Consider the following 27,996-nt stretch of genomic DNA (forward strand, 5'->3'; position numbering starts at 1 on the left):
TAAGTAGTGGTATTCATCGCCAACTTCATTTGCATTACATAATTCACATTTACGATCAGTACGTGCCACAGCATTCCATCTGACAACCTCTGACCATATTACCATAGAGCATCGGACGCTGCAACTTCAAGTCAAGATATACTCGAGACAGTTTGTGCTCCTCGTGAAGATCAAGTGGTTGTCTCCTGATAAAAGACGCTTTACTCACGTGACAGGTGGGGTTGATTGCGGCCAGCGACGATATGTCCTTATAGAAGCATACCACCTGACCAAAGACAATCCTTGAACCATTTCAGTGTTAATTCGATCATATACATTCTATCGATGTTTCCTTAGTTTATGCCATTACACTTGCGAGATGTAATATGACAATATCCAAAACAGAATATTTAAACACTGAAAAAAATGTTTAATTAACCAGCATTTCTTACAAACATGTCCAGTCGTAGCATTGGAAGATACTCTCGTCATATCAGCCACTTAACCGTAAAACATAGGAAACAAGTGTTGTCGCATGGACTCATTTCCCGGCTATTTTCACATTTCAAAGTTTACATTTTGTGAGCAAAACTTGGCATGAAAAAAAAGATCGATACTGGCAACTCTTGAAAATGTACGTAGAAAATAATATGTCTAGTGCGTGTATTTCATGTGATGTAAGTTTATCTGACATTTATCAACATCATTAACTGAATGACAATGAGTAAAAGCCCCCAGATTGTAACAGCGTTTTTTTTCCTATCTAAAAATGAATTATCAAAATAGGAAATTAAAATAGTAACAAATAAATTGTTTTTTAAAAATTCAAATTAGTTGCACACACTTGTAATGCAAACTTTAAAGGATGCATCAAAATTTAGATGAAATTTATTTTAATTTTGGGTAGTATGTAATTTTTCTAAAATCACATTAAGGAATGCACCATACCTTTAAACTACGCAGCTATTATGAAAGAAAAATTGAATTCTGTACTGAAACATCTCAGTTATATAATAAGAAAAAAATGCACATTTGAAAATCCGTATACTGGCCTCTGTTTTTACTGACATAGACATGATTTGGCGGGGAAATAACTACTTCCGTAAAAGAACAGGCCCTGTTTACCTTTTGGCTTGGAAAGATATGGTTGAGTGAGCATTCAATGCAAATACACACAATCGCCGAAACTTGGACAATTATATGTAATCTTTGCACGTTTAAAAGCATAATAATTAAAATCGGCATTTTAAAACTGTATTGAAATGACAATTTTTACCCCAGAAATACATTTAATTGAAATATTTAGAAATTAATGAATGAAATATGTGTATCACAATCAAACGAGATTTCGCGAGAGTTTGATCAGTCTGCGGGCTAGCCTGCATTACAGAAGTAACGGACCGTCACGGCTTTGGAAAGTTATCACATTTAGCATTTAATCGGTAAGTAAACTTAATTTGTAGATGTTAATAAATTCCTCGGTGTCTTTTTGTGTGATAATAGCGTACATGGAGGACAACATAAAGTATTTACTTTGAAACTTTACCACCGAAAACCGTACCGGAACGATCAGCAGTCTTTGTCTTTTGATTGTGAAAGGTGAGATTTTGAAACTCCATATTTTCATCTGTATCGTTAATTACATCATTGCCAACCATATATCCAAGTTCATAAGTATATCAGTTAATTATTCAAGGTGAATGAGCTGTTATTTGGGAGCCGCGTGTACTATTACGCTAGGCAAAATGTAGGTCATTGTAGTGCAATATCAAACAGCATGGGCTGGATTGGAAATCTGCAAATATCAGTAGAGTCCTGTACATTTTCATAAAAAAATACCATTTTTTATCGACCGATCATGTTATTAAATATATATGTTCAATTCTGTAATCTAGACATTTTGAATACATTGTACTGTTGGCGCAAATCTCAAAGTAATGGAAGTTAGATACGCTTTACGGGATATGCACAGGACAGCTCGAGTCTATTTGTGTCGGTGCAGTTTATGCAAATGACCCCCAGCAAAGCTAAAGGGTGTCCATTACGGCACTCGCCTGTCTGACTAACTGACACACGGAGGCCAGCGAAAATCGTGATTGCTTTGTTGTCGAGTCGAAGTTAAACGTACTTAAATCAAGATTTAACCCACGGTTTGTAGTAATGTCTGATTTACATGCTTCTTTATTGATTTTTTGTATTGACGTAGTAAAGAGAGTGCTGTTAGTGTAAACAACGTTTCGGTTGTAGGTACAATGAAATAGGATGTGTGATAATGAAATAATGAGTGTGTATAATTATACAATAAAATGTTTAATAAGATGGGTTTGAATTTATATGTAGTAAAGCCTTAAAGGTATGTTACTGACAATGTTAGCTGATGGTCATTGGTTTCATCAAATTATCATGGGTTCTACATCTATTTTTTTTTGTTTTAGCATGTTATTATTTGAAAGATTATTATTGAGTATGATTTATTTATCATAACTACACTATACTTACATGGGGCACTTATGTTTGTTACAGTTATATAACATATGTGTAACTGAAATCACATTTTTTTCAGAAAACCTAGTTTTTTCTTTGTGTTGACAAATAAAATATAAATTTTAATGAATGATCAGTCATGATTTAAATCTTATTTAAATTTATGCTATTCACAGACTATCTGGATATATCATATGTATATAACACATTGCAAGAAGGAACAACTATGTACATGTAATTAGTTTTCCAGCCTCTCATTATAGGATATTTTATTAAAAAGGAGGACAATAAATTTTATCTAATAAATTTTGTGTTTACATCTGAAATTGAGAATGGAAGATGAAAGGGAAAGATGATTAAAGTTGATTATAACTGTTTATGGTTGCTACTTGATAATGAAAATCTGAGCCAAAGCATCAGTAAAATCAAAGAAATTTATTTTTGAAATATATGAATACACCTACATGTATACCTGGTACAAAGCTTGTATATCACTGTTCAGTAAGTATAACACTCATTATCACTTCAAAAAAAAATGAGTGTTATTAGCTACAACACATTTATTTCTAGACTGGCATGGTGAAATTTTTTGCATACTATCTACCCAGACTAGTTAGTCAATAACGTTTCAGTAGGCAGATTGAGGTAAATAGTTAAGCTTGATTGTGTATAAGTAGTTAAAAAACACATTTCATACCAGAGATTTTATATATTTTTTCAACAAAGAATTAGTTTCGTGGAAGGTTAAATTCTGTAAATCAACCATTAAATTTGATGTCTTATAATTAAAAAAGTATAGCTATTGATATAAAAGTCCTGATAAAGAGGTGAGTTCATCCCTCTAGAAGTCAGCAGTTAAACCATAGAGTATATTATTGGCAGGTTTGTTATCAATGTAAATTTGAAAATCTTTGCTCTGGAATCAAAGACAAGAAATACTTACAAGTATATGTTTCCTATTTACTTCATTTAATGGCATTAGTTGGTGTTGTCATGGTATTTATTTTATGTGATAAGCGTAATTGTTGGGCTAGCTTAATTTCATTCCGTGTAGTGGGTTAGAGCTGTTGTGCACTGCTTATTTACCATTATGCATGCATCAGATACAAATTGAAATTCTCATTGATATTTCACAGCTCCAGTGATTGGTATCCACAATTAGGGACATAGCAAGCCATCCCAACCTGACAATAGGGCACTGGCTTTATTATGTACACAAAGGAGGTGTGAACCACCTGTAGTAGCTTGTTACAGTTGTCATTCATTTACTTACATGCAGAAGAAGATTATCTACTGTAAAACATTGCAACTGACAGCTAGAATTGATTGCCATCTTGGTTTCGTTTCATGTGTTTAAGGAGATGAAATTGGAATGGAAAATACAGAATTCACCATAGAATGTTCAGATAAGAAATTGTCAACTTTGTCATGATTATATCAATTTATGAATCGGTAATTTTACTTGATTTTCACTTAAAATGAATGGGTACTGAATGTACAAGTCCCTACTTGTGTTGTTTTTTTTTTTTGTTTGAAAAGATGAAAGAAAGTTCTTTGAAAACTTTGAAAAACATTCTTCGCAAATATCTTAATCTTTAAAATCTTGAATAAATCTTTTGTAATCTTTTTTATTTATAATTATGGTTTTAATAATATTTTTTTTTCAAATTGTTTCTTTAATTTCAAATTGTTTCCTTAATTTTGGTTTAATAGATTTGATGTAATACTTGACATGTTAATGGATCTCAAAGATTGTACAAAAGACAAACAAGTGAATAGCACTTTTACTTTTTGTTTATGAACATATGGGTCTGAAATTACATAAAATTACTTTTATTAAGTTGAAGAACAGGTCTAGATAATTAAATCTACTGTAAACACTGTATAGTTATTATTTTTCAGGTTTCATTCATGTTATTTAGCATTATGTGTTGTGGTATCTATACAAGAATAATGTATGTGTATGTATGTCAGCATGCAAAAGGAAATATAAGGTAGTGTTTTAATTAATGTTATTTAATAACTGAAGATTAAATTATTTTCTTATTCATGTTTTTTTAAGCCATATTATTATGAACCATTGAATTGTAGTGCTGAAATTGCCTTCGCTTAATGCCATGATCCAAGAGGAAAAAATAAGTACAATAGTCCATGGCAAAAAAAGAAACCAAACATTTTTTTTACTCTACTAGATTTTTAGGCCACATGAGACAAAGTCGCCTTCATCAGATGTTGTACATCTGTAAACAATTTAACCTTTTCAACTTCTCAAAACCTCCTGAACCGATTTCAATGAAATTTTGCAGAAATTTTCCCTAAGATGAAACAAAATTGTGAGTTATATGGTCGTCAACCCAGGGGGCCTGAGGGTGGGGTCAAAAGGGTCAAATTTACATGAGTTTTTGAAAATCTTCTTCTCAACACCCAGAAATGGTAGAATCAAATGCTGTTTATGGATGGAAGTGTCTTAAGGTAGTTTACAATAATTGTGAATTTCATGGGCAAATGGTCTCACATTTCCCCATAGGGAGGGGGGTCAAGTTAATTGAAAAATAGATTTTTTAGTATAATTTGTTTATTTTCCATTGGAAATATTTCAAACATGGTTAGAATTGTGAATGAAGGATGATGACTAGATGGTGTGAAAAGGTTGATCCTGACTGACCCCAAGGGGCTGTTATTGCAGAGCCAGAAGGGGCCAAATTGTCTTAAATTTCAAAAATCTTCTCAACACCCAGGTTTGGTGGAATCAAATACTTTTCTAGGATGGAAGTGTCTTGAGGTGCTTTAATTACAAAAATGGCTCTCACAATTCCTTCCTTGAGGTTAAATTTTTTTAAATCTTTATAGAAAAACTGCATTTTTGATCATAACATTGTTTATTTCCCACTGAGCATAACTTTGTAAGATCTATTAGTATAGGATGACAGTTTCGATGGTATGCATGTATTGACACTGGCTTACTATCATCAATGTCACAATTTCTTTTTCATGACACTTGAAAGCTACTTTCCCTTATATCTTTATATTCAATCTTGCTTATCTCAGGTGACCATCAATACCGCTAGGCCTCTTGTTTAATTTGATGAACTTCTTGCTTTGTCTGGGTGCTTTTAAACAGAAAACAATTTTACTCCCCAAAAGGTATAAGAATAATCTTAACCTGTGAAAAATTAGCAAGATTTAAATTGATATATTTAGAATCAGCACAGATGACTTGAATAGTATAATTAAGTTTTCTCCACTGCAGAATTTAGCTATATATTACAGGGAGTGATGATTGATTTGCCAGCAGCTGTGATATTGCACTTGCATTTGCAGCATTGGAATTCTCTTGAATATTGATCAATCTTGTTGTGAAATACAGATGCGGAACTGAAAGAAAAACCCATTCAAGATTATTAGACCAATAGATTCCAAGTTAATCAGAAATGAGATAGTTTATTGCTGCGAGATTTGTGTTTGCAAACTTACACAATTTTGCCTTGTTGGACTCCTTCTGTTAAGGCTGAAAATAATGCAGTTATTTGTGCATTACTTTTATGTACATTATGTCCTTGTTTGAATTGAGTACTGTTTGTGGGCTATCAACAAATGCAATAAGTATGCAGGAAATTATGTGTAATGAAGGAAGGGTTAAATTCTTTTTCACACATCATACAGTATGTAACATGAAAGCTAGTGATCACAGATAACATTGCCATGATGAAAACCATAACATGACAGTTTTTGGAATAAGAAAATTAAAAGTTGAAATCTAAAAGAGGCATATCGGGACTCTAGAGCTGATCAGGGATCTGATATCAAAATGATAATGGTTGTATTAGTAACCCTTTACATATAAGAAAAACAAAACATAAACAAACATTATTTCTTTAAAATATGTCATTCCTTATTTTGGCAAATTAACAAAAAAGAAAAACGAAGGTTTAGATTTCATTTTTATCGAAACAACGACATTGTATTATTTCTCCACGAGGTAAATGTTGATGCTGGATTGTTTTGCTTCAGACTTGAAAGTTCATACTCAGCTTTATCTTTTTTCAATCTGATGATCATATGAAAAACCCTGGTATTTAATCAGCCAACTAAACCAAGTCAATACACTCCAGATATTTATTTTAAGACTCCAGTTAATCCATGAATATTTTGATTGTAGTTTTCTTGTTCTTGTTTCTTCATGCTTTCCATAAAAACTTTGTTATCATTAGTATCATTGAATCGCTCTCCTGCATGCACAACACATTTCATCTCCTTTTCAGTTCATTCATTGTAAATTTGTTCATGTAATTCAATAATCCTTGCTGTCAGAAATTTGGCAAGAGATGCGATATAACTTTTCTAGGGGGTACAACATCAGTTCGGCTGACATCAACCTGTGGAAATTTAGACTTATCACGCATACAAAAAATGGTGTTTTTATTAGTAAAAATATGATAAATTGTTGTATTAAATTCCATGACTAAATATTGTTGGTGGAATAGTTTTGTAGAATTCCATATGATAACCATGAAACATACTAATGTTGTATTACCAGGGTAAACCTTGTTTTTTTAAAAATCAAACCCAGACATCAATCATTTTTAGCCAAACCTCGTAAACAAGTCCTTCAATCCATGATGATTGATGTGGGACATTGTAGATAGCTGAAATATTTCAAGGCACTTTTGTATACCAAAATAATAATAGGGTGTTATTTGTATTGTAAGCATAGATTGATACCTTTTGAAATATTGATAAAACATAGACTGTTATGAGGGCAAATCATTTGTGGTCACTGGTAATTTCTTGCATTCATGTTCACTTGTGTTGTAAATGTCTTATATTTTATGGGTATTTACAAGATCCAGGAGCTAGCTATATGTCCACAAATTAATAAAATGTTGTAGGGGTTTGTAACTTTTTGGGATACTGTACACATGTGGAAAACATTTGAAGCAGTGATTGCTAATAATGAAGTCAGCTTATGAATAAGACATTGTTAGAAAGGAAAGTGGGAAAAAACAATTGTTAATGGTACATTCAAATAACTCCCAGGGGAGCTGTCATGTTCATGTTCTAAGTAAAGTATTAAGTACAATGAATATTACCCTGCAAATTAAAGGAAATGACAGGACAAGCCATCACTTACAATTGCATTTGTACGGGAACCAATGCCATTATATCCATTTGTCATTACTTAAAGGAAAAGTTGCAAGGTTAACCCCGGAATTAAACATTAATGATGGGAACAGTCTTGTGTGTTATACCTGATCAATGATGTCAGAGAAGATTATAGACTATTAATCAGATATAAGTAGCTTGAGTCCTAATCGTTACTATATACAGCCATAGAAAATCCTGTTATTCTCTAAAATTATTGCTTCTCTGCAGTAGATTGTCATTTGTGGTGAAGTATTTGTCATTTGTGGTGAAGTATATCTAGTTCATATATATCATATCAGTAACTTTATAGCATAGTATGATCAGCAGGAATATTTTTACAAGTCATGCTTGAAATATTTCTCAGTCTGGAAGAAGAACATCAGTGAAAGTTTTATGTGAACCAACCCATATTACCAAATTAATACAGCTATCAGCACAATTTTAAGGGCAGAATATATTGGCAAGTCACAGATGAAAAAAAAATCTTTAAAGGATCAATCTCTGTAGGAGATGTTTGGATGTTAATTACCAGATTGTTTTTACAAGATGTTAACACCGCATTTCAGTTTTCATTATCACCGATAGAAACACTATAAAAACAAGATAATCATGACAGAGCTGATACTTTTATGTTTGTGCTGCTCAGATACATGCACTGCTATATTGTGTTAAATCTTGTTCTACTGTATGTTTAAAAACAGGGTTGGTTTGATGTTTGAAATTATTGTGTTAACAGCCAAGGGAATTACTGCCTGTGATTTGGAGATTTTTTTAGCATTAGGAATCCTAAGGATAAAATATATACTTTTAAGTATTACTTGTTAAGTTATATAGAATGAATTGTTTGTATATATTTAACAGATAAGATTTTTTGAGGAAATTACATTAAACATACTTGTATAACTTCCTTTTCATTCAACGAGCAAAGAGAATAGCTCTATACCTAGACTTGCAATACTTACACTAGCTGCAACATGATGTTTAAAATATTTATCACACAATCAGTTTTTTATCCAGTGAATATGCCCAAATAATGTTTTCACATATATATCACTTTGGTGTTACATACCCTAGAGCGTTTTTCATTGGCTGCACCAGTCAGAAATCAATGGGGATGTCATATTTACCATGACGTTACTCCCGAGTTGAAAATGACCCAACAAAATGGTTGTATCTGTTTATAAACTTTATTTATTATCCAAAAATTGCGAAGCAAGTTTTTCCAACTTATATTAATCACTCTTGTTGGCCCGAATGGAAGCCTGTGAGAGGTCATACTGTGGGAGGAAACCAGAGTACCTGGGGAAAACCCTCGTGGTTGGGCAGATGACCCCATACCTTTTCTGATCCAATCCAGAATTCAAACCCTGGATGTCTAGGTGAAAGGCAGGTGTGTTACCACTGCGCCACCTGACCACCTGTCATTTTTGCATCTGTTTGATTTTGTTGTCCATATTTTTACTCTAAAACTGTACAGCTTTTCTAAGTTATGTGATTATGCTAATTTGCTTTTGTTTCATTTGAGATTTAATGAAACTCGTCTCGAAGTTTAAAAACTTTTGACACTCGTTTCATAAAATGACAAAACCTCATAGAAGATCCTATGTTTGAGTCACAACTATAGCTAGTGTATATATTGCTAGTTATATATTATAGTTGAAGTTATATTTAATTATGATACATACAAATACAAAGGTTTCAGGTTTTCTTTGTATAAGTTATAAAATATTATATATTCAGTTTTCTTAAAAAAAGTATGAAGAAAACACGAAAAATTGAAACTTGTCTGTACTGCTTTCTTGCAAGAAAACAATTTCAGATTTGTCTTTGCCAGTTTCTCACAAGAAAACGAAAAGACCTAGCTATATGTAGTCTTCCTTTAGTAAGAATTACACTTGTGCCACTTTTGAATGATAATGTTTTCATACTTTCAGACTGCCCATTGTGAAGTATGAAGCGCTGCTAAGGCAGACAACATGAAGATGATTTCATGAAGCTGACCACCAATCAGAACCAAACGTGGATGCAATTCATGCCAGAACAGAAATCTGACCAAAAACTGCTGACAAGAAAAACTGACCATAATAGAAGGAAAAGGTAGGAATTATTGATATGTGATTTGCTAACTATAAAAGTTATGTATCTCAACCTTGTTTAAAAGCACTGTAAGTTATTTCTTGAAGAACAACAAGTATTTTGTTTTGCACTTTCGCAGTTACAATGATCAGATTCATTTTTCTGGTTGTCCGGAGGTTACAGTACAGTGCATATCTAGTGTTATGACACAGAAAACAAACAGTGTAAGTTATCCAAACCATTTGCTGATATGGTTGACACACCAGTTCAACACCCAAGCTTCCACCTGTATACTGACAATGTTTCAACTCTGTATGGACAGGTTTTTGGGATAAGATAAGTTGTGCATGAGATGCCTTGGCAGTTTGTCCATCTGGTACATGTCTTTGTATTCATGTTCTTTTTAGGCCAGCAGTCAATCGCAAGCACATTTCTCTTTCAAACCTGTGTAAAAGAATAGTGTAAATACCTTTAACACACAAAACCAGCATAATTTTGAAAAAAATATCTTTGATACTTCCTGCCAAGGTTGAATGAAACTGATAGATGACACGCCATAGGCATGATTGAAGTCAGTGTACGTCATACTGATGTTGCCAGACAATATGGTATGCACCAAAATACTGTAAACATCATGTGGAGACGGTACCATCAGTTCGGGATTACCAGAGATTGGCCTTAGTTAGGACGTCCATGTGTAACCTGTTAATCACCATGATACATATATCTGGGTCATTCATCTACGTGAACCTCTCAGAACGTCTTCTTGGCTTTGGCCTTAGAAGAATTAATCCCCAAATGTACGTTTGAACGAGGCCAGGACGTCCAGTCATACATCCTGTTCTCCGGCAATGTCATTGTGTAGCATGTTTAGCCTGGTGTAGACAACACATACACTTCACACAAGACTGGGCACTTGCTCTTTTCACGGATGAGTCCAGATTTCATCTTGACAGCAGTAACGGTTGTTCTAGAGTATAAGGTTGTGTTGTTGAACATTTCCATAACAGTTAATAGATTCAATGACATACATTTGGCAGAGGTAGTGTCATGGTGTGGGATGGCATCTCATTCCTTGGCAGAACAACATTTGTGGTGGTGGACAACACACTTACAGGCATCATATACTATGAAGGAATCATCCAGCTTCATGTCCTTCCATTTGTGCAGCAGCGTCCTCCAAAATCAGGTGTTTACATGACCTGACCTGTCACATGTTCTTGTGAAAATATGGAATGGTATTCCTTGGCATTTTTCAGCATACTTGTTGCATCAATGAGGCATAGTTGTCAAGCATGCGTGGATTCCAGTGATGGACATACACAGTATTGATGAGCCAAACTTTGTTTAGAGAATGCCTGTGAAAACTGATCTCTGTCCAAGACACTGCTGATGCAATAACCTTATCAATCGAGCTGGTGTTAAATATAGGCCCGCTAAAACCCCATTGAACATTTTTTGTTGTTTCTTATATACCTCCTAAATTATAGAATATAATACACTTGCACAGTTTCTTTTTTTAGCTAGGATATATATATCTATTAAAATAACTTCAATTGACATGTCAAATTAAGCATTGGGGCTTTCAATTCTGAATCTTAACAATTCTTAATAAATTGCCTAGATACTTATCTATATTGTTACAAGATGTTTGAAATTATAGTATATTTCACTGGACACTGTAAATTCAACATTTGAATATAAACAAATATATATATAAAGGATATCTTTGTGTATTTCATAGATAGTAGATCCTTTTTCTTGAAGCAGACTTCAGAGTTGGCGAGTCTTCTTTACTGCCAACCAGAATACACAATTTTGACAATAAACAGTACCGTATTTTCCAGATTATAAGCCACACCTTTTCCTTGAGGATTGGTGGATGAAAATAAAAAAAAAAAAAAAAAATGATAACAGGAATCATAACAGTACACAGTAAGAGATCACATTTAGTGTTTTTATGAGTACTTGCCCGTCACATGTTTGATTGAAACAGATGGTCTAGAACCGTCATTTGCAATTGTATACAGGAGGATTTGACGATTTAAATAAAAATTACATTCTTGTGGATTTAATTAATCATACCTACTTAATATGAATCATGATAATATGTTCTGGACTTTCGTGGTTACTTAAATGCCATGGCAGAAGATTACAATAGACTTTTGCATTCTGGGATCGATAGGTCATCGAGTTATAGGTCAAATTCTATAATGACTTATGCTTGTTTACGATATGAATGGCTTCATGTAACTTACAAGAAGAAATGATATGGAACAATAAGAATTTGGTCAGCATGCAAGGTTCTTTGTTAATATTTAACAGTACGACACCAATGGAGAGATTGTTTAGTAAACCATTTGTAATGTCAGGCCCCCTTTCTGTGCATAGACAATCTGTGGATGCACCCAAACCAAACAAGTTTGATATTTCCTATTTATGTTTCTGAAATACATCAACAAAATAAACTGTATAATTCATTTGCAAACATTAGAAATGTTTCTCTGATGATCTTGATAAATTGCCCTCTGTTGTCCGTTATATGAACAGCTTATCTACCGGTGCAGCTTATAACCTGGAAAATACAGTACTCAGTTTTATAAATGTAATAGTTTTTAATGGTTTGATTCTGTTTTTCTCCTCATCAGTGCCTAAGAAATCGAAAGTAGAATCTTGAATCTGCCATTTTGTTGTCATTGTAAACAACCTGGCTTAATTCAGCTGATTTCTTGGCATTTTGTTGTAATAAATTAATACGCCTTTAAGACATCAAGATTATCATCATAATTTGATGTTACCCAGTATGTGTCATGAAGGCATGTTTACAGCGACGTCTCAGATGTCACAAAGGATGCTGGAGTACTTTTTTGTGACGTGATGTCATGATAATGAAAAGAATTAATCCCCTACACCCAGGTGACACTTTACACCCACCGAGTGTTTGAGTACCACAACACTTGATGCATACTGTATATTGAAATATTGCAATTTTTAAAAAATTGAGATAGTTTAAGGTGCGGTTTTAAATTCACAGGTACAAGGGAGTTGTTTCTACTGAAGTGTTAATATATTGATCAGAGGTGGAGTGTTGTCGCCTGCTGCGTTTAACGCCTCCCAACGTCATCACATGGACCAAAAGAAACTCCTTCAGCCAATCAAAAGACCTCGGCTAGAAGCACCGACCAGCATGTATCAAGGTGTGTTTCCTGTCATTTTATGGGAATAGCATATAGTGTTATGTCTTGTCCTTATTCAGTGTCAGAGCTCCAGCTTTATTTCATTTAGGATTAAAGTAATGACTATACAAAATTTATTGTAACAATGAACTCATGTTACTTGGTTCTAATGTCAAAAATAAGGCCAGAGTTACTGTTTATAGATATTTTTCAAACATTGGGTAGTGTTTCCCTGAGGTCTCCTGTAACAATTGGTAATTATAAGGAAAAGGAGCACTTTACAACACACAGATTTATCACAGAGGGTACATGACTGATAACTATGTCTCGGCATCGCTCCTGGCACATAAATTCATGACATGATTGCTTTTAATACAACACCTCTATTTAATAAATTTAAGCATATTGTACAGTTTTAATAATATAATCTGTTTTTACCACTGTTCAGTATGCTTTAAACTTATTCATTTATGGTACAAATGATTGAAAAAACTTGAATTCATAAGGTTATTATATAACATAAGAAAAGATATAGAATTTGTATCTCTAAAGATTTTTTTTCTGCCTTTTCATTTGCATTACTTAAACTCTACTGTATACTACTCCTTAAGTATTTTGAAGATATTTAAGATTTGCGTACCCAGTACTACTACAAAATAATACCCTCTCACCAATTAGTTGCTCTGGCTTGTATCTAATGTGAAACATACCAAAAACTTGTCTTTTCTTAAATTAGAAGTTAAATCAAGGTAAATCCCATCATTAAAAATAATCCTACATGGGAGGAAAAAAGAAATCAGTATTTGTGGCAAGATTTGAATTCTTGGTTGAGATTTTCTTCTTTCTTTTAATCCACAAAGCAGATAGCATAATTTTGATTATATTCTTTCAATTGATAAGTAATTGTGTAGTGTTTGTATGTGCTGTTTAGAGCGCTTTTGTTATTTAGTGTTCCAGATGAAGCAATTCAGGGCACATTTATAGGAAGAGTATGGTGTCACAAGAACAGCAAGTTTAGATAGGACAGCAGAGAAGAGCAAAATAGGGGTAGTGTGGGACTGACATCATGCTATTCATGTGTAGGGGCAACACTATGGGTACTTCTTTACAGGTAGCAGGCTGAGGGACATTCAAGTCTTAAGATATTTTCTAGCTAGATACTATTGCTTAAGAAAATATATATCCATTGTAAAAGATTGATGAAAATAATGTTATAGATTATTATTGACTTGTGATTTCGCAGTGTCTATTCGTGGGCCGATACCTAATGGCCCGATGCACCCCCGGCCACTCATAGCTCTCCTTGATGGTCGGGATTGTTCTGTTGAGATGCCAATACTTAAGGATGTGGCAACAGTAGCATTCTGTGATGCTCAGTCGACACAAGAAATACATGAAAAAGTAAGTGTCTTAGTACGCGACACAGCACCAGCATCATGTCCATTTTTAATGTTTTTTTTCAACATGAATCTTTTGTAATGCATGTTTTGATTTGACATAGTTTCATTATTTTTGCGATGCAATCATTGTGAAAATGTCTTGATCCTGACCCTTATAGTACAAAACAATGTTACTGTAATATGCATTCTTAAAATTTACTGAAAGAATGTCATTTGTGATCATACATTATTGGATGAATTGATACAATGTTTTGAGAATATGTGCTGTGTACTTTGAATTTGAAAAGGTAAATATTTTTGAAAGTGACACCTTTTTTTTTTGCTCAATGACTAATAATGACCAAGGTAAACTGACCTGTAGGGAAATCAATAATGTTTCCTTTTAATGTCATTGAAACAGAAAATTCTCCATAGTTAAATGGAGATAGGAAACTTTGAATTATGTGTATTCACATAAGTATGTGTATAAGTATTCACATGTATCATGTGTTAGGCCCATATAGATAGGATCATCTCTCATGTTATGTGGATTGCCTAACACACCAGGTTACTGGTATGCTTTGTGGGAAAAATCCTGATATTTCAGCTAATACCCCCTTCCCCCTACACACATATATATATTATAGTAAGCTGTTGTTGGTGGGCATTGGTCAAAGGTAAAAGTCACTTGTGACAACCTCAGAAATACAAAGCTTCTGTACAAGATAATCTCATGAACACCTGAACAGATTAAGTTTTACACTAAGGTCTATACTTGATTACCTTTTGAGGGTAGGAGAGGGAGTAGGAGTAGGTGATGGGAATAGGGGGTGTGAAGTGGGGTAGAGTATAAGTGGTAGGGATGGGAGGTGGGGTAGGTATAGAGGGCAGGGGACGGGAGATGGGAAAGGGGTGGGATAGGGGTGGGGTAGGGGGTAGGTGACGGGAGATGGAATAGGGTGTGGGGGGAGCTGGTGGTTATATCCATGAGAGCACCTGCTCTCTTTATCACTTTACTTAAAAAGACTCTAAACACAGAAAAGAGAATTAATTGTCTTATACTGAAAATGAGTGACAGTTATGGATATTCTGAATCTTAACCATCAGACAATCTTTTTGTTCTTGCTAGCAGAGAAATGTTGATTTAACTGGTCAGAGTGCAAGAGAAGATCGGTAGTATATTATATTTTGTGTTTGCCAGGTCCTGAATGAGGCAGTAGGAGCCCTAATGTGGCATACAATCACACTGTCAAAAGAGGACTTGGAAAAATTCAAAAGTTTACGTGTCATTGTGAGAATAGGCAGTGGCTACGACAACCTCGATGTCAAGGCAGCTGGAGACTTTGGTAAATAATATTGATTTGCCTTTTTCTGATAATCTGTAAAAAACATTTCACTTGGAATGAATATTAAAGTGATCTTTAGGTGATATGTAAATTGATGCTGAAAACAATTGAAACTGTTTTAGATGAAAATTACCAATACCTATACAAAATACACCTCTAATGGTATTTCTCTGGTATCCTGGTTTTCATTTAATATTCAACTGGTATTCTGGTATCATCTGAACTACACTTATTGCACAAGTACAGTATCATAATCATAAAAAAAATTGATGTTGTACGACAAACATAGTCATACAAAATAATTTTCAGTTATATAACAAACATAATCTTAGATAACAATTTCAGTTTTACAACTAAATAATCTTACAAAACAATTTTTGTCATACAACAAAACCTAATCTTACAAAAATAATTTCGATTGTACAACAAAATAATTTACAAAATTATTTCTGTTGTACAATAATCTTTCGAAAATGATTTTTGTTATACATTTAGTAAAGTAAACTGCATTAACAAGTCTCTATATAATAACTAATCTGTACACAAATTTTATTTGGATACAGGCATAGCTGTTTGTAATGTTCCTGGGTATGGTGTAGAGGAGGTGGCTGATTCTACTGTGTGTCTAATTCTGAACTTGTATCGGCGGACATATTGGTTGGCTAACCAGGTAAAGGAGGGTAAGAAAATAAGTGGACCAGAACAGTTACGGGAGGCTGCACAGGGCTCTGCTAGAATCAGAGGAGACACTCTCGGCATTGTAGGTTTAGGTGAGTCAGAAAGACAATATTTATTCAAAGACTCTAGTTAAAAGCTATACATACTTATTATCTTTTTCTGTCTTTCCTAGATTTCAGAGTGAATCTAAAAATATCTTTTATCATGAGACTAACGTTTTGTGCATGGTGAAAAAGCTATCACATCAGATTTAATTAATTTCACCAAAGTGTGACATAAATCTGTAAACAGAGTTGATTGTGTGCTACATCTTTATGAAACATACATATGGCAGCAGCTAAAAATACTTGAAACAGAAAGGTCTCAATTAAATGTCACCTTTCTCAGTGGTTTAAAAACTATGTTCGTTGAACATCTTTGGTGTACATAATAAATGTAATAGGAAGCAAAATATGTTTCATCTCAATATCATGGGACTGTTTCTAAATATTAAGTATTCAACTATTCATAATATTTCAAACAATCAAATTTGCAGTTTTTGTCTTTCTTTATTTCTTTAATATGCAGGCTAACTCACTAAGTTAGAACAATGTGTTAAAAAATGACCAACTGGCATGTCAATCAGATTCAATAACGAATGACGAAGGATATGAAGTAAATTAGGCAAATCATTTACTTCCCCTTGTACATGTTCTTTGGAAATAATTTGGAATTTTTCATTTTAACTCACCAGAGGGTGGCAAAATCACGGGTGTTGGAAATGTTAATTGGTTTTCAAAACAAAGGGAAGCAATCCGCATATCTCTCTCTCTCTCTTTCTCTCTGAGATGTTGTGACAGTCAAACTTAAAGTTTATGAATCACTATGGCTGTTAGTGAAGTCTTCGTTGGCAAACAATGTTATATTTTCTTTACTCAGTTTTATAATTATAGCAATGATAATGAAATGAAATTTTTTTATTGACAGGTCGTGTAGGCACAGCAGTGGCCCTTCGTGCTAAAGTTTTTGGATTTAATGTTATATTCTACGATCCTTACCTTCATGACGGAGTAGAAAAATCATTAGGTAAGTAGGTTGATGAAACATTACCATAATGTAAGAGGGTAAAGGAATAATTATGATTAATGTTAATTCTGACTGAAAGCTAACATCTTGTGTTTATAATCAGTCTGACTATTTGTTGTCGCTTTCTATCAGGATTAACTTCTACGAAGATAAAGGAATATTCAGATTTGTAAAATATGCCCCTTACTTTTATGGCCCTCATCTTGTTCTTGTTAGTTATATATATCTAAGGTTAATGAGCTTAGCCTCAAGTTAGGTCAATGCAATATAGTTGAACAACTTGGATAAGTTGAAATGATCTGCAAAAAAGCTTAAGTCATCCAAAAATTTGAGTAGGATCTAGAAAAAAAACTGTCAATTATCCAAGAATTTGAGTTGAAGTAGTTGTCACATTTAATTAGCCATTGTGGGTTGTTATATTTTGAGTCAGAGTGTCAACAGTTGTTATGGATATGATGTACAGTCAAAACTTGTCTCAAAATTCAAGGGACTGTGGAAAATATATCGACTTATCCCTATTTCAACTCAAACAAAGTGAGTAAATAAGGTTGACAATATCAGTTTCCTGATGTTGATTACGGTTGAACGAAGCAGGGCTTTGATAGCACGCAAACAGCATAGTTTAGTCTGATATTTGAAATGGCAGTAAATAAACAAATGAATTTATCCTACTTTCTCCATTTACTGTTTATTATTCATCCAAATAACAAAAGATTGTTATCTGGTCATAAAAATACTTTCTTTAATTTTAAGTGTGAAAAAATACACTTGTCTGATGTAGTATGATGCTCGACTCCTCCAAGCCTCCACAGTAATGATTACATGGTAATTTGGTGTTGTGTAAGAAAACTTTTTAAGTTGTATTGAAAGCCATTCATGTTAATTAAAAGCTTGAACCAGAAAACTTGGTCTGGATTTGGATTTCAACTACAGGTCCAAGTTGCACATGACCAGACCTATAGTAACAGTATTTTTACTGACTTTGCCTTCATCTTGTATATTATTATTGCATCTTTTAAAGAGTCTAAATTTTGAACATTGCTTTTTTTTTTTATTTACATTCACTTCTGATAACCACTTTACAATTCCTTGTCCTTAAACCACTTATTTAGATACATTTCTTTACAACTGCCTGCTCTGAAAAGACCTTGTACAAATTAGTTATCTATATTTAAACTTGGTCATACATGATACTTGTTATAGACATTGTAATTATTCTTTACCTCTGTAGATCTACAAACTGTGTTTGAAAATTTTGGAATGATATGTATGTGAGGTTTATTACCCATTTTCCGTCAAATGTCAACCAGTCTCTAGCAAACACTGGGACTAACTAAAACATCTAAGTTCAGAGATTGGGAAACAGGTGGATGGTACATGTGTAGATAAAACCAGCATAGTTCAGAATTTACATTTGTGTTAACAACTGCATTGAACTTGTTTGTTTCAGGTATTACACGAGTGTACACTTTACAGGACCTACTGTTTCAGAGCGACTGTGTGAGCTTACACTGTAACCTTAACGAACACAACACTCACCTCATTAACGATTACACTATCAAACAGATGCGGCCAGGTAAGTGTCCTCTCCTGCATGGTATCCAGCCACTGGAAGATGTTTTTGTCGTTTTACAGTGCCACAGCAAATAACTTGACCTTATGAGAGATACTGACATAGTGAACCATTATATGTGGTTGTTAATCCACCTTGTTATCCATAACAAATTACTTAATGTTAATATAAAGTTTTAAAGTGAAAATATGGGTGATACTGTGCACCTCACTGGTGTACAGTTATTCACCAAGAAAAAAAGATCTTCTATATATTGTAGTGGAGGACTGGTAATCACAGTAAAAGCTGTTAAATAGAGAGTAGGACTACAGACTACTGCAACTTGGTGTGGTGTTTGTTGTGGTGTTCTGTGTTGATAAAGTAAGGGACAGTAAATGCCTTTACTCTCATGTGGATGTCAAAGAGAAGAAATATTGTCTACATTTGATTGCAATGTTTCTTACTGTCAAATTCTGTAGCAATTTCTGTAAGTAATAATGTAAAATTGGTGGTACATGATATTTTCCCTTTCCAAAAGGAGCTTTTCTTATCAACACTGCTAGAGGTGGTCTCGTCGATGAGCATGCATTGGCAGCAGCATTAAAGGATGGAAGGATACGAGCAGCAGCATTAGATGTCCACGAAAATGAACCTTTCAGCCTATCAACCAGTAAGTATTCCAGCTTACTTTTGTCAGTGATATGGATATGTTTATATCCAGTTCATACATTGTTTGAAGATTCTATTAAATAAGGTCTTTATGCTGTTAAATTATTTTGACCTTCACACCTATTTCTGATATGTAAATAACAAATGCCAATTTTTTTTTCTGTCTTTTCTTGATATTGCCTGCTAGTATGCTCATCAATCCAATCAAACATAAGGGCCAAGAAAGGGAATTTTCTTGGTCATCCAAATCAGACTTTGGAGTTTAATCAAACCTTATGGCAAGGAAAGGGACTGTGTCATCATATGCAAGCTTAGAAGAGTTCAGAAACGCAAATAAGTGAAAAGTTATCTAATTAATACACATTGTGTTATTCCTATTTTCCCTCTCATGAAAAATGGATTGATGTCCTCTGTTTTGCATTGACAGGTCCTCTCAAAGATTGCCCTAATCTGATTTGTACTCCACACTCAGCATTCTACAGTGAACAAAGTGTTACAGAACTGCGAGAAATGGCTGCTACGGAAATTAGACGGGCAATTGTTGGCCGAATTCCAGATGGTCTACGCAATTGTGTTAATAAGGAATACTTTACTACAGGTAAGATTCTGTTATAATTGACAGCTATTTCATTTCCCTAGTTACTTCTTATCGCGTCTTTGCAAAGGTCATTAGTCTCAAATGCTTCAGGAGTTTTCATGTCCACTATTTCTACCTCATTTCATGTTTTCAGTTTTCCATTGAAAGATATGGATAAATAGAGCTCATGTTGTCCTTCCATTAACGTTATACTCCCAAATCAGTGAAGGGAGTGAATTTAGTAATCACTTCCTTGTTGATGTGTTCTTGCCTTTAAAGTTTATATATAAGATATCTCTGAGCCCCACAACAGATTTAGTTCACAGATATAATTAGTTATGTCATTGCTAGTGAAATTTTTAGAAAAAAAGGTAGGTTTTAGTAGTAATAAACTACAGCTGGAGAGGCATTATTGCTGTTGTATGTCTCTGACTCTAAGACTAACCAGGGTTTCATTTTATTTTTCTTTCAGTTTAGGATTGGCCATTATTGCTTCATTTTGAAAATTAAAAAAATGGTGAATTTAGAAGGATGTATTTAGGAATAAACTGCAAATTTTTGAAGTTTGGCTTAAATATGAACTAATTTCAATTTGAAATGGGGCACATTATTGACCCCTAAAGGTCCTAAAAAAACATGGCTCTCAGGTAACCTATTGGGCCTTTTAATTTGTCTCATCAAATGGAGTGAGTCCTACATACTTGTAATAATACAAAACTTGTCTTGGTTGTAACTTTTTAACTATAAACAAAGAGTTGTAATAATAACTTTTTGTGCTGATATGATTGGCATCAAAGTACATATCCTTTAGCAAACAAGTTGAAAAAAAAAGATTAAAAAGCTATTGAAAGAAAAATTATGAAAAAGTCATTCACAAGATTAAAGACGAAGAATCTTTCTTTTGTCAATTTCATAGGGTAATAAATTGAGTTGCTCTTGATAAATTTAATGACGGACGTTTATTTAGTGAACAATCATTATACATATTATTTACCTTCATCAGTTTGTATTTTGCAAATATCTAGATCAATGTAAATCTGGTCAAATTCATGGACAAATGAAGCAGGCTAAATTTGTTAGTTTCATTGAGTCCAGTTCAAGTTGAAATTGAAGTATAGTGAAATGGTAAAAACATCAGATATTGAATCGCCCTAAAGTAGGTAAAATCATTATAAAAAAGGATATATTTTGTTATTACGTTATCAAGCAAAATAGTGGTTGTCACCTTACTTCAGGCCAATCTTTTACTGGTTTATATTTTGTCTGTAGCAAAATTGATCAAAATCAATTGGCAAGTCACTCCATTGATAGTCAATGTTATTTATTCAGAGGCCAAGATAACAACTTATATATGCTCTCTAGTATATATTTTATATGCCATTATGAAGCAGAGTCGATTGGAGTGTGTGAAATGAGAAAAGATCAGTATCTAAGGTTAAGGTTAGAACTGGTAGCGGTTCCAACATAGCTTGTTACAATTGATTGTGTCTCTTAGTTTCTGTATAATTTTTAACAAATAAAACCTATTTAATGGTCTTTGTTCACAGGTAGTGTTCGCCCTCCATATGCCTTCCCAGGTTACCCAGAAGGAATGAACGGTGCTGGCTATCCATTCCCTAATCCAGCAGCTGCGGCAGCTGTTGCGGCCTTGGGAGGTGTGCACTCCACCACAATGGACCAGCACCCAACAGTGTCCCACTCTACACCTCACTCTACTCCCCACAGTACCCTCTCCGACTCCTCCATCCACAACATGGCTAAACCGGAGAACTCTGAGGTTCACTAGTGCTACTCTGCCTCAGTTATCACCCCTGACTTGTACAATGGACATGAGGGCCGATAGATTGATGAAGACACATGAGTGCTGTTGGTCAAGATATAACATTTTAATATTGACCAGAGTTGATCTGGAGAGAGAATTGACAGAAGAAAATATTTTCTATGGAAGGAAGTGTAGAAAAGGAAGTTTTTTGAGAAGTAAAACCACAGTCGTTTTTTGTATCACAGACATTTTCTATGTATGTGTTTGTTCGTTTTTTTTTTTTCATTACAGGGGGAAATTTGAAGGGAAGTTATAAATGAGTTTGATGCATACTCTGTGTATATATAAATCATCTTTTTGTTTCATCACACATCTTGCCAACTGTTACATATATTTCATACTTATAATAGAAATGTTTGTAAACAGTTGATACAGAATTTGTACTAGGCAGTGGTTTTCTTTCTCAAAAGCATGACCCTGTAGAAGATACGTTTCAACTGTTTAGTGCGGTCACTCACTGGGGCCACTTTTTTTTTTTTTAGCTATACAAGAAATCAAGAAATGATGGCGCTTCATTTTGAAAGTTTCATATCCAGCTGCAACTCACAGATATTTAATTCTGTGTTTCCTGTTGTATGAATCTTTTGTAGGATAGTATTCTCTTAGGATGAGAAGTATGTGTTGCAAGTTGTGGTATCTGGATAATTGACACGTAGGTCTGTACCTACAGTAACAAGGTTTATAGACTGGAGGAACTAAAATACTTGCAACTATTAAAAGTTCATCCTTGGTAACTTTGTACGTACAAAGAACATGATCTAGACATACTTCAAGACGTTTGTTGGATATCATATTTTGTTAAAATTGTCCAACAATCATTTGAAATGTAAAAAACAAATTCTTTGTTGCATTCCAGGGGAGCTAACTCTTCATTAACGCATCAAAGAAAACTGGAATCTCATCCATATTCTTCATTTAAAGGCATTAATAGTTTTCTTCCTGTTCATTGTTGAAATTTACTGCAAACCTGTAATACAGAATATTTCAAGGATTTCATATCTGCATTAAGTCAAAAAACATGATTCATAATGGAAATTTCTTTCTCTTTCACTATCATAATCTGTTGGATCACGTCCGAAAGAGGGTGTTAAATGACAATATATTCCCTTACAAAGCATAGGAAAAATATCCTGCATGATGTCTTTTCAATGAGTTTTAAATGAAATAATTGGTATAGTCAATAATAGCATGAATGTACAGACGCAAATGCTATCTCACTTCGGGGAGAAAAATGTTGATAAATTAGATTATCTTATCTTGTGCACATATGTATAAACCTTCCTATACCTCAAATATATTACGACAGCCATGCCTGAAAGGCAGTTCACAGCTATGGGCACCTAATCTCCCAAACACTTAGAAACAATACTTCTGTATTGGAAGCTTTTATATTGGCAGTGTTGGTTATAGTCTTAATCAAAACTTGTTCAACTTTTGTAAACATTATGTATACATGTAATGTTGCTTGTAGGCATTTTGACTAAAGTATATAATAATTCGAATTTGGATATTTACCTCAGTTTAACTTTTTAAGACAGACCTACCATTTAACAATGTATCATTTTTGGATGTAGTTTGTGTATAATTGAATATTATCAATGAAGAATGACAATGCAAAAAAGTACAGTGGCTATGTATATTCCTCTGAAATATTGTTAAGAGTTTTTCTTACCTTCCTAGTGACAAACCTGACAAAATGTTTGGAGAATTAGATAGGTAGTAAAAATTTGCTTGCTATACACCAAAAGTGATTTCAAATTACAGGCATCATTGTATTTGTTGTTTTCTAGGTAATTTCCATGTAAGGAAGGTAGTATATGTAAGTGTGCGTGTGAGAAAGCGATACTTTGGTCATGTGTGGTAGAGAACATGCTGTCTGTGCCTATATTCTACTGAAAATTCTAAGCGGGTCTCTGATGTGCTATTTCATTTTTTCACTCTTTAGAATCTGATGCATACATTTTTGAAAAAAAAAAATCTGAAATGATCCTTCAATGGATCGAGGTTTTGAAATAAAATCATGATTGTAAACTGAAGTCTTATGCAAGTAGTTATTTAATAACAATGAAATGTATATCAGTGAAGTAGTTTTCACTGTTGAAATTTTACATTATTGATATTTTTGTAGTTATTAGATTGTGTATGATGTATGAAATAGTTAGGGAATCTTCAAGGAATTAAAATAAGTCTAATCATTCATGTTGGTTATATATACAAATTGAAACATGAAACAAAAGTCAATGATTTTACAAAGTGAATTTCTCTTGTAGTTTGTTGTACATTGTAATTAGTTGTACAAACACACATTCTGCATCTACCGTACTTGAACATCATATTTCTTTGTGGGGTTCAAACATTGATTTTTCAAGAAGGTTATTTTTGTGGGCACTTTTATTTCATTCATAGATTGTACATGGGGAATCCCCAATACTTGAAATGTGTGTAAATTTTGAAACATTTTATGAATTCATGGAAAAATGAATTCAAAGATGAAGAGTGTTCCTGAATTAAGTGAAAATTCACCCTGTTCCCCCTTGAGTGTTAATGACTGTATTGTATTATAGTTAAGTAGGCTGCACACGAACATCTACCATACAGTCATGTTCACAGTAAATTATGATGACTTAATTACATCTGTATAATCTAATCACATTGTACCATCCTCATCGGATTCAAATGGAGCAGTAGTTTGTGTGTTTTAATGTGCAGCTTACAAATTACCAGATTTCAGTCATTTAAAAGAAAATAGAATGGTTTTATCTTGGCATAAGGCTTTCAGCTGCAGGAAAGATTCTTCATTCCTGTTATCTGCTAGGGTTCATTACTTATGTAACCATTTGTAGGAAGCTGCATTATCTCACATCTTTTCTTTTGTTGAATGTAATTGTTTTAATTCACAAAGGACATTGGACATGTACCGTCTCCCAAGTGCGACCATCAATGTTCTCATTTTCTTTTGAAATAAAAACACATGCAGAGAGAAATATTTTTGTAAAGAGAATCAAACTAGTTTTTTCCAAGTTCACAAATATTAAAAAATGCACTTCATTTTTCATCTTTTTGATGCCATAAAATCATGTTATTAGCATTTGATCATGTGTAAAAAGGGTTATGACTGTTTGTGTACGGATGGATTTCTTTTTCATCACATATTTGTCACAGGACCTTCATACATTAGAGACATTGGATACCATACTTCACCGTTCACAATATTATAAACTAATGCTGGATTCAAATTTGTCTGAAATTTGTCATTAAAATAAATAAAATACAGACTGTTTTTGTTCTTATATTTTTGACAACTGTATATTGAGCATTCACTTTTCAAAAATTAAGTGACATTGTTTTGTTTATATAATATTATTATAATGACTGATAAACTTTTCACATGGTCGAGGGATGGACCCCATTTCTGAAAAATTCAAAGATACATTAAAACTATTTTTTTCGATTTGTGACATGCCCAATAACTTACTGAAACAGTTGATGAAAAAGGTTGTATGACTGTATTTGGTGTAGTTACAAGTGTTCTTTAAGAAGAGAACTCTTTTTGTGCAAAGGCTGATGCTGATGACTGAGATGCCTGGGAGAAAGTGATGCAATGACTTCACATATAATGGTTATATTCCCTCCCAGTAGTTTTCTTGTGGATCAAAGATCCTACTTGGTGTTCAGGAATGGAAGTCATGGAAACTGAAGATTTTGGTGTTCCGTAATTCTATATACAGTGTACTTTATACAGCTTATTGAATTTGCATTACGTGTGTATATACAAGACTCAATGCCATTTATATGAGGAACTTAAACAGCACACCAATTCAAAGTATTGCAGGTCAAATATGATACTTAAGTGGGCTACTGACAGATGTGTCTCAGGATCTCTTTGATATCAAGAAGTATGTACTTTGAATATTCACCCACTGACATTTGAAGATAAGTGTGGTTATTGCTTTGAATTAACTTCAGCTGTTCATCTGTATGTCAGGTCTATAGCACTCTTTGTTTTCTCTCTGGCTCTAGTAGATTCATTCCTTCAGAGATATTTTATCAAACTGCATGCATTTTGTCAGTACCACATACAATAATTTGGAGTTTCTGTTTCAGGTTTACAGGGCCAAGGTCATGGTCACAATTACTATTTATAGAAAATTCTGGTCAGTACTCTAAGCTTCATTCTTGGAGAAATTTTGACCAGTATTTAGACTATTATAGAGGCCTGGACCATAATATCTCTGACTAATATGAGTTGCAGGGTTGTAGGGTCAAGTTCAATATCATTATTTCTGTGTGTAGATAAACTTTCATTCTGTGAGGGATGATAGATCAAACTTCTTAAACTTAAGCATCTTTTATTGAACATCAGTGGAAGTTAGACTTTGGGCAGAGTTTTGTTGTTATTTGCAATGCCTTGTCAAGAATCTGGTGTTGTTAAAAGAAGGAAAGCTGATGCTAGATGACCGCATGAAGGATAGATGTTAATTAATCAAGTGCTTGCATTTTGTAATCTAAATATCAGAAAATGTAGAGAAACATGAATAGAAAAATATCACATAGATAAGACAGTTGATTGTCCCTAATATTTCCATTCACATGAAAAAAAACTTATGATTTTATATGAAAAGCATCAAGAAAATACCAACATAAACATAATGGAGATAGAGATTCTTGAAAAAGTTCAAAATAGAATAAGACCAGGTGTTTCGGAAGAGTAAACATCTGCTTCATTGACGACACCAGCCATGTAAACCTTGGTCAATCTTGATAAGTTATGTCACGCTTCTCAAATGAGAACAAGGTATACAAACATGGAACCAATAGGCAAACTATGGAGCATCAAACACGTCCAGCTCCATATCACAAAAAGAAATAGAACATTTCTCAATGAGATCACTATGGTGACCTTAAAACTTCACCATAATTTTCATAAAACTATGTTCATAATGTAAAAGGAGGTCATCTGTATCATCTTCTACCAGTAGGCCTACACTTACACAATAGCACAAATATTTAATATTAATTGCTAGTTGGCCTCATATGTAATATAAGTGGCCAGACTCCTAGATCTATACTGGTCCATAAAAATTAATGTTAGAGTAACATATAAGCAACATTATGTAAAAAAAGAAGGTACAGGTGTGTCTTCTACACGTAGCATTAATTACAGTCATTATCACTAAGTTAAGGAAGCATATTTCTTCAGTTTAGTTTGTAGAGCTGTGAATGATCACACCAGATACTCCGATTTTTTTCCTGTTTGGGCTCACAAGCAGGAAAATGTTTTCTCAGTTCTATTACAGTAGCAGTAACAAGTCAGACCTGAACTTTTCAGATGTGCAATATTGTCAGTTAACTTAAAGCTTTATGTATTTTTTCATATGAATTAAAACTTACATTTTACAGTCGGTATTATTCAAACATTAATTCCTATCAAGTGATTTCCGGAAATCCTATTGGTCGTTTTTCCAGTTTAGAAAACCTTTCAAGATGGCGATCTCCACTCGTAAACACGCTTACGGTTTTAACGTTTCAGAACTTGCTTGAAGAGGTGGCTTTCGGTCGATTTGGGACAAAACAAAAGTTAGTGGATTTTGTGGTGTCTTTCGTGATGTTGTCAACATATGTAGTTGCCTCGACAATTAAAATAACACATAATAACCTGTATATATTAGCCGTCTGTTCACATGTGTATCGACAGACGCGGCTAGTACATGTGGTTTGTTATAGAGACGTGCAGATGCTGTCTATAAAACTGTGATAGATTTTAATTGTGCATTATATATCCTTGTCCATTGTGTATACATACAACTTCTCTTTAGCTCGATCTATTGAACATCAGACTAGCAAGCCAGAGGTCTCTTGTTCGATTCCTATCAGTGACCTCTGTTACATTGGTGCCACCATAAGAACTCAGGGATAATACACATAGCATTACTTTCACAAGAAAAACCGTAAACCTGGAAATCCAAGGACAGGTTATTTCCTGGTTATTTCTCTGTAACTTAGGTAAAATATTTACCACAATATACTGCAGGGTTAGGGTGAACTTTA

General features: G+C 33.7%; 2 protein-coding genes across 3 annotated transcripts in view; both read left to right on the plus strand.

The window, feature by feature from the left end:
• Window positions 1-1,345: 1,345 nt before the first annotated feature.
• Window positions 1,346-25,221, plus strand: LOC132545299 (C-terminal-binding protein-like). 2 transcript variants are annotated; one of them, XM_060208974.1, is made up of 11 exons: window positions 1,346-1,421; window positions 9,543-9,705; window positions 12,719-12,881; window positions 14,104-14,261; window positions 15,441-15,585; window positions 16,149-16,355; window positions 17,230-17,328; window positions 18,779-18,904; window positions 19,419-19,550; window positions 19,977-20,147; window positions 21,674-25,221. In XM_060208974.1, the coding sequence occupies exons 3-11, from the start codon at window positions 12,812-12,814 to the stop codon at window positions 21,910-21,912; spliced, it is 1,347 nt and encodes a 448-aa protein (XP_060064957.1). In that variant the 5' UTR covers window positions 1,346-1,421; window positions 9,543-9,705; window positions 12,719-12,811; the 3' UTR covers window positions 21,913-25,221. The 2 variants fall into 2 exon arrangements, with proteins under 2 accessions (XP_060064957.1, XP_060064956.1); XM_060208973.1 differs by having other exon boundaries at window positions 19,422-19,550.
• Window positions 25,222-27,458: 2,237 nt separating this feature from the next.
• The window catches only part of LOC132545300 (pseudouridylate synthase 1 homolog), a 36,880-nt gene continuing 36,342 nt past the window's right edge, over window positions 27,459-27,996 (plus strand). The window contains exon 1 of the mRNA XM_060208975.1: window positions 27,459-27,525. The gene's annotated coding sequence lies outside the window, so the exon portion shown is untranslated. The remainder of the gene's footprint in view (window positions 27,526-27,996) is intronic.

The sequence above is a fragment of the Ylistrum balloti genome, unplaced genomic scaffold (genome assembly GCF_031769215.1).
Source record: "Ylistrum balloti isolate Yb309-2 unplaced genomic scaffold, AGI_CSIRO_Ybal_v1 Utg369840, whole genome shotgun sequence".
NCBI classification, from domain to species: domain Eukaryota; kingdom Metazoa; phylum Mollusca; class Bivalvia; order Pectinida; family Pectinidae; genus Ylistrum; species Ylistrum balloti.

Coding starts and splice junctions, on each gene's coding strand:
- LOC132545299 (XM_060208974.1), top strand. CDS start 12,812: ATGGACCAAAAGAAACTCCTTCAGCCAATCAAAAGACCTCGGCTAGAA. Junction 19,551..19,976: donor ACCTTTCAGCCTATCAACCA/GTAAGTATTCCA, acceptor TTGCATTGACAG/GTCCTCTCAAAGATTGCCCT. Junction 20,148..21,673: donor TAAGGAATACTTTACTACAG/GTAAGATTCTGT, acceptor CTTTGTTCACAG/GTAGTGTTCGCCCTCCATAT.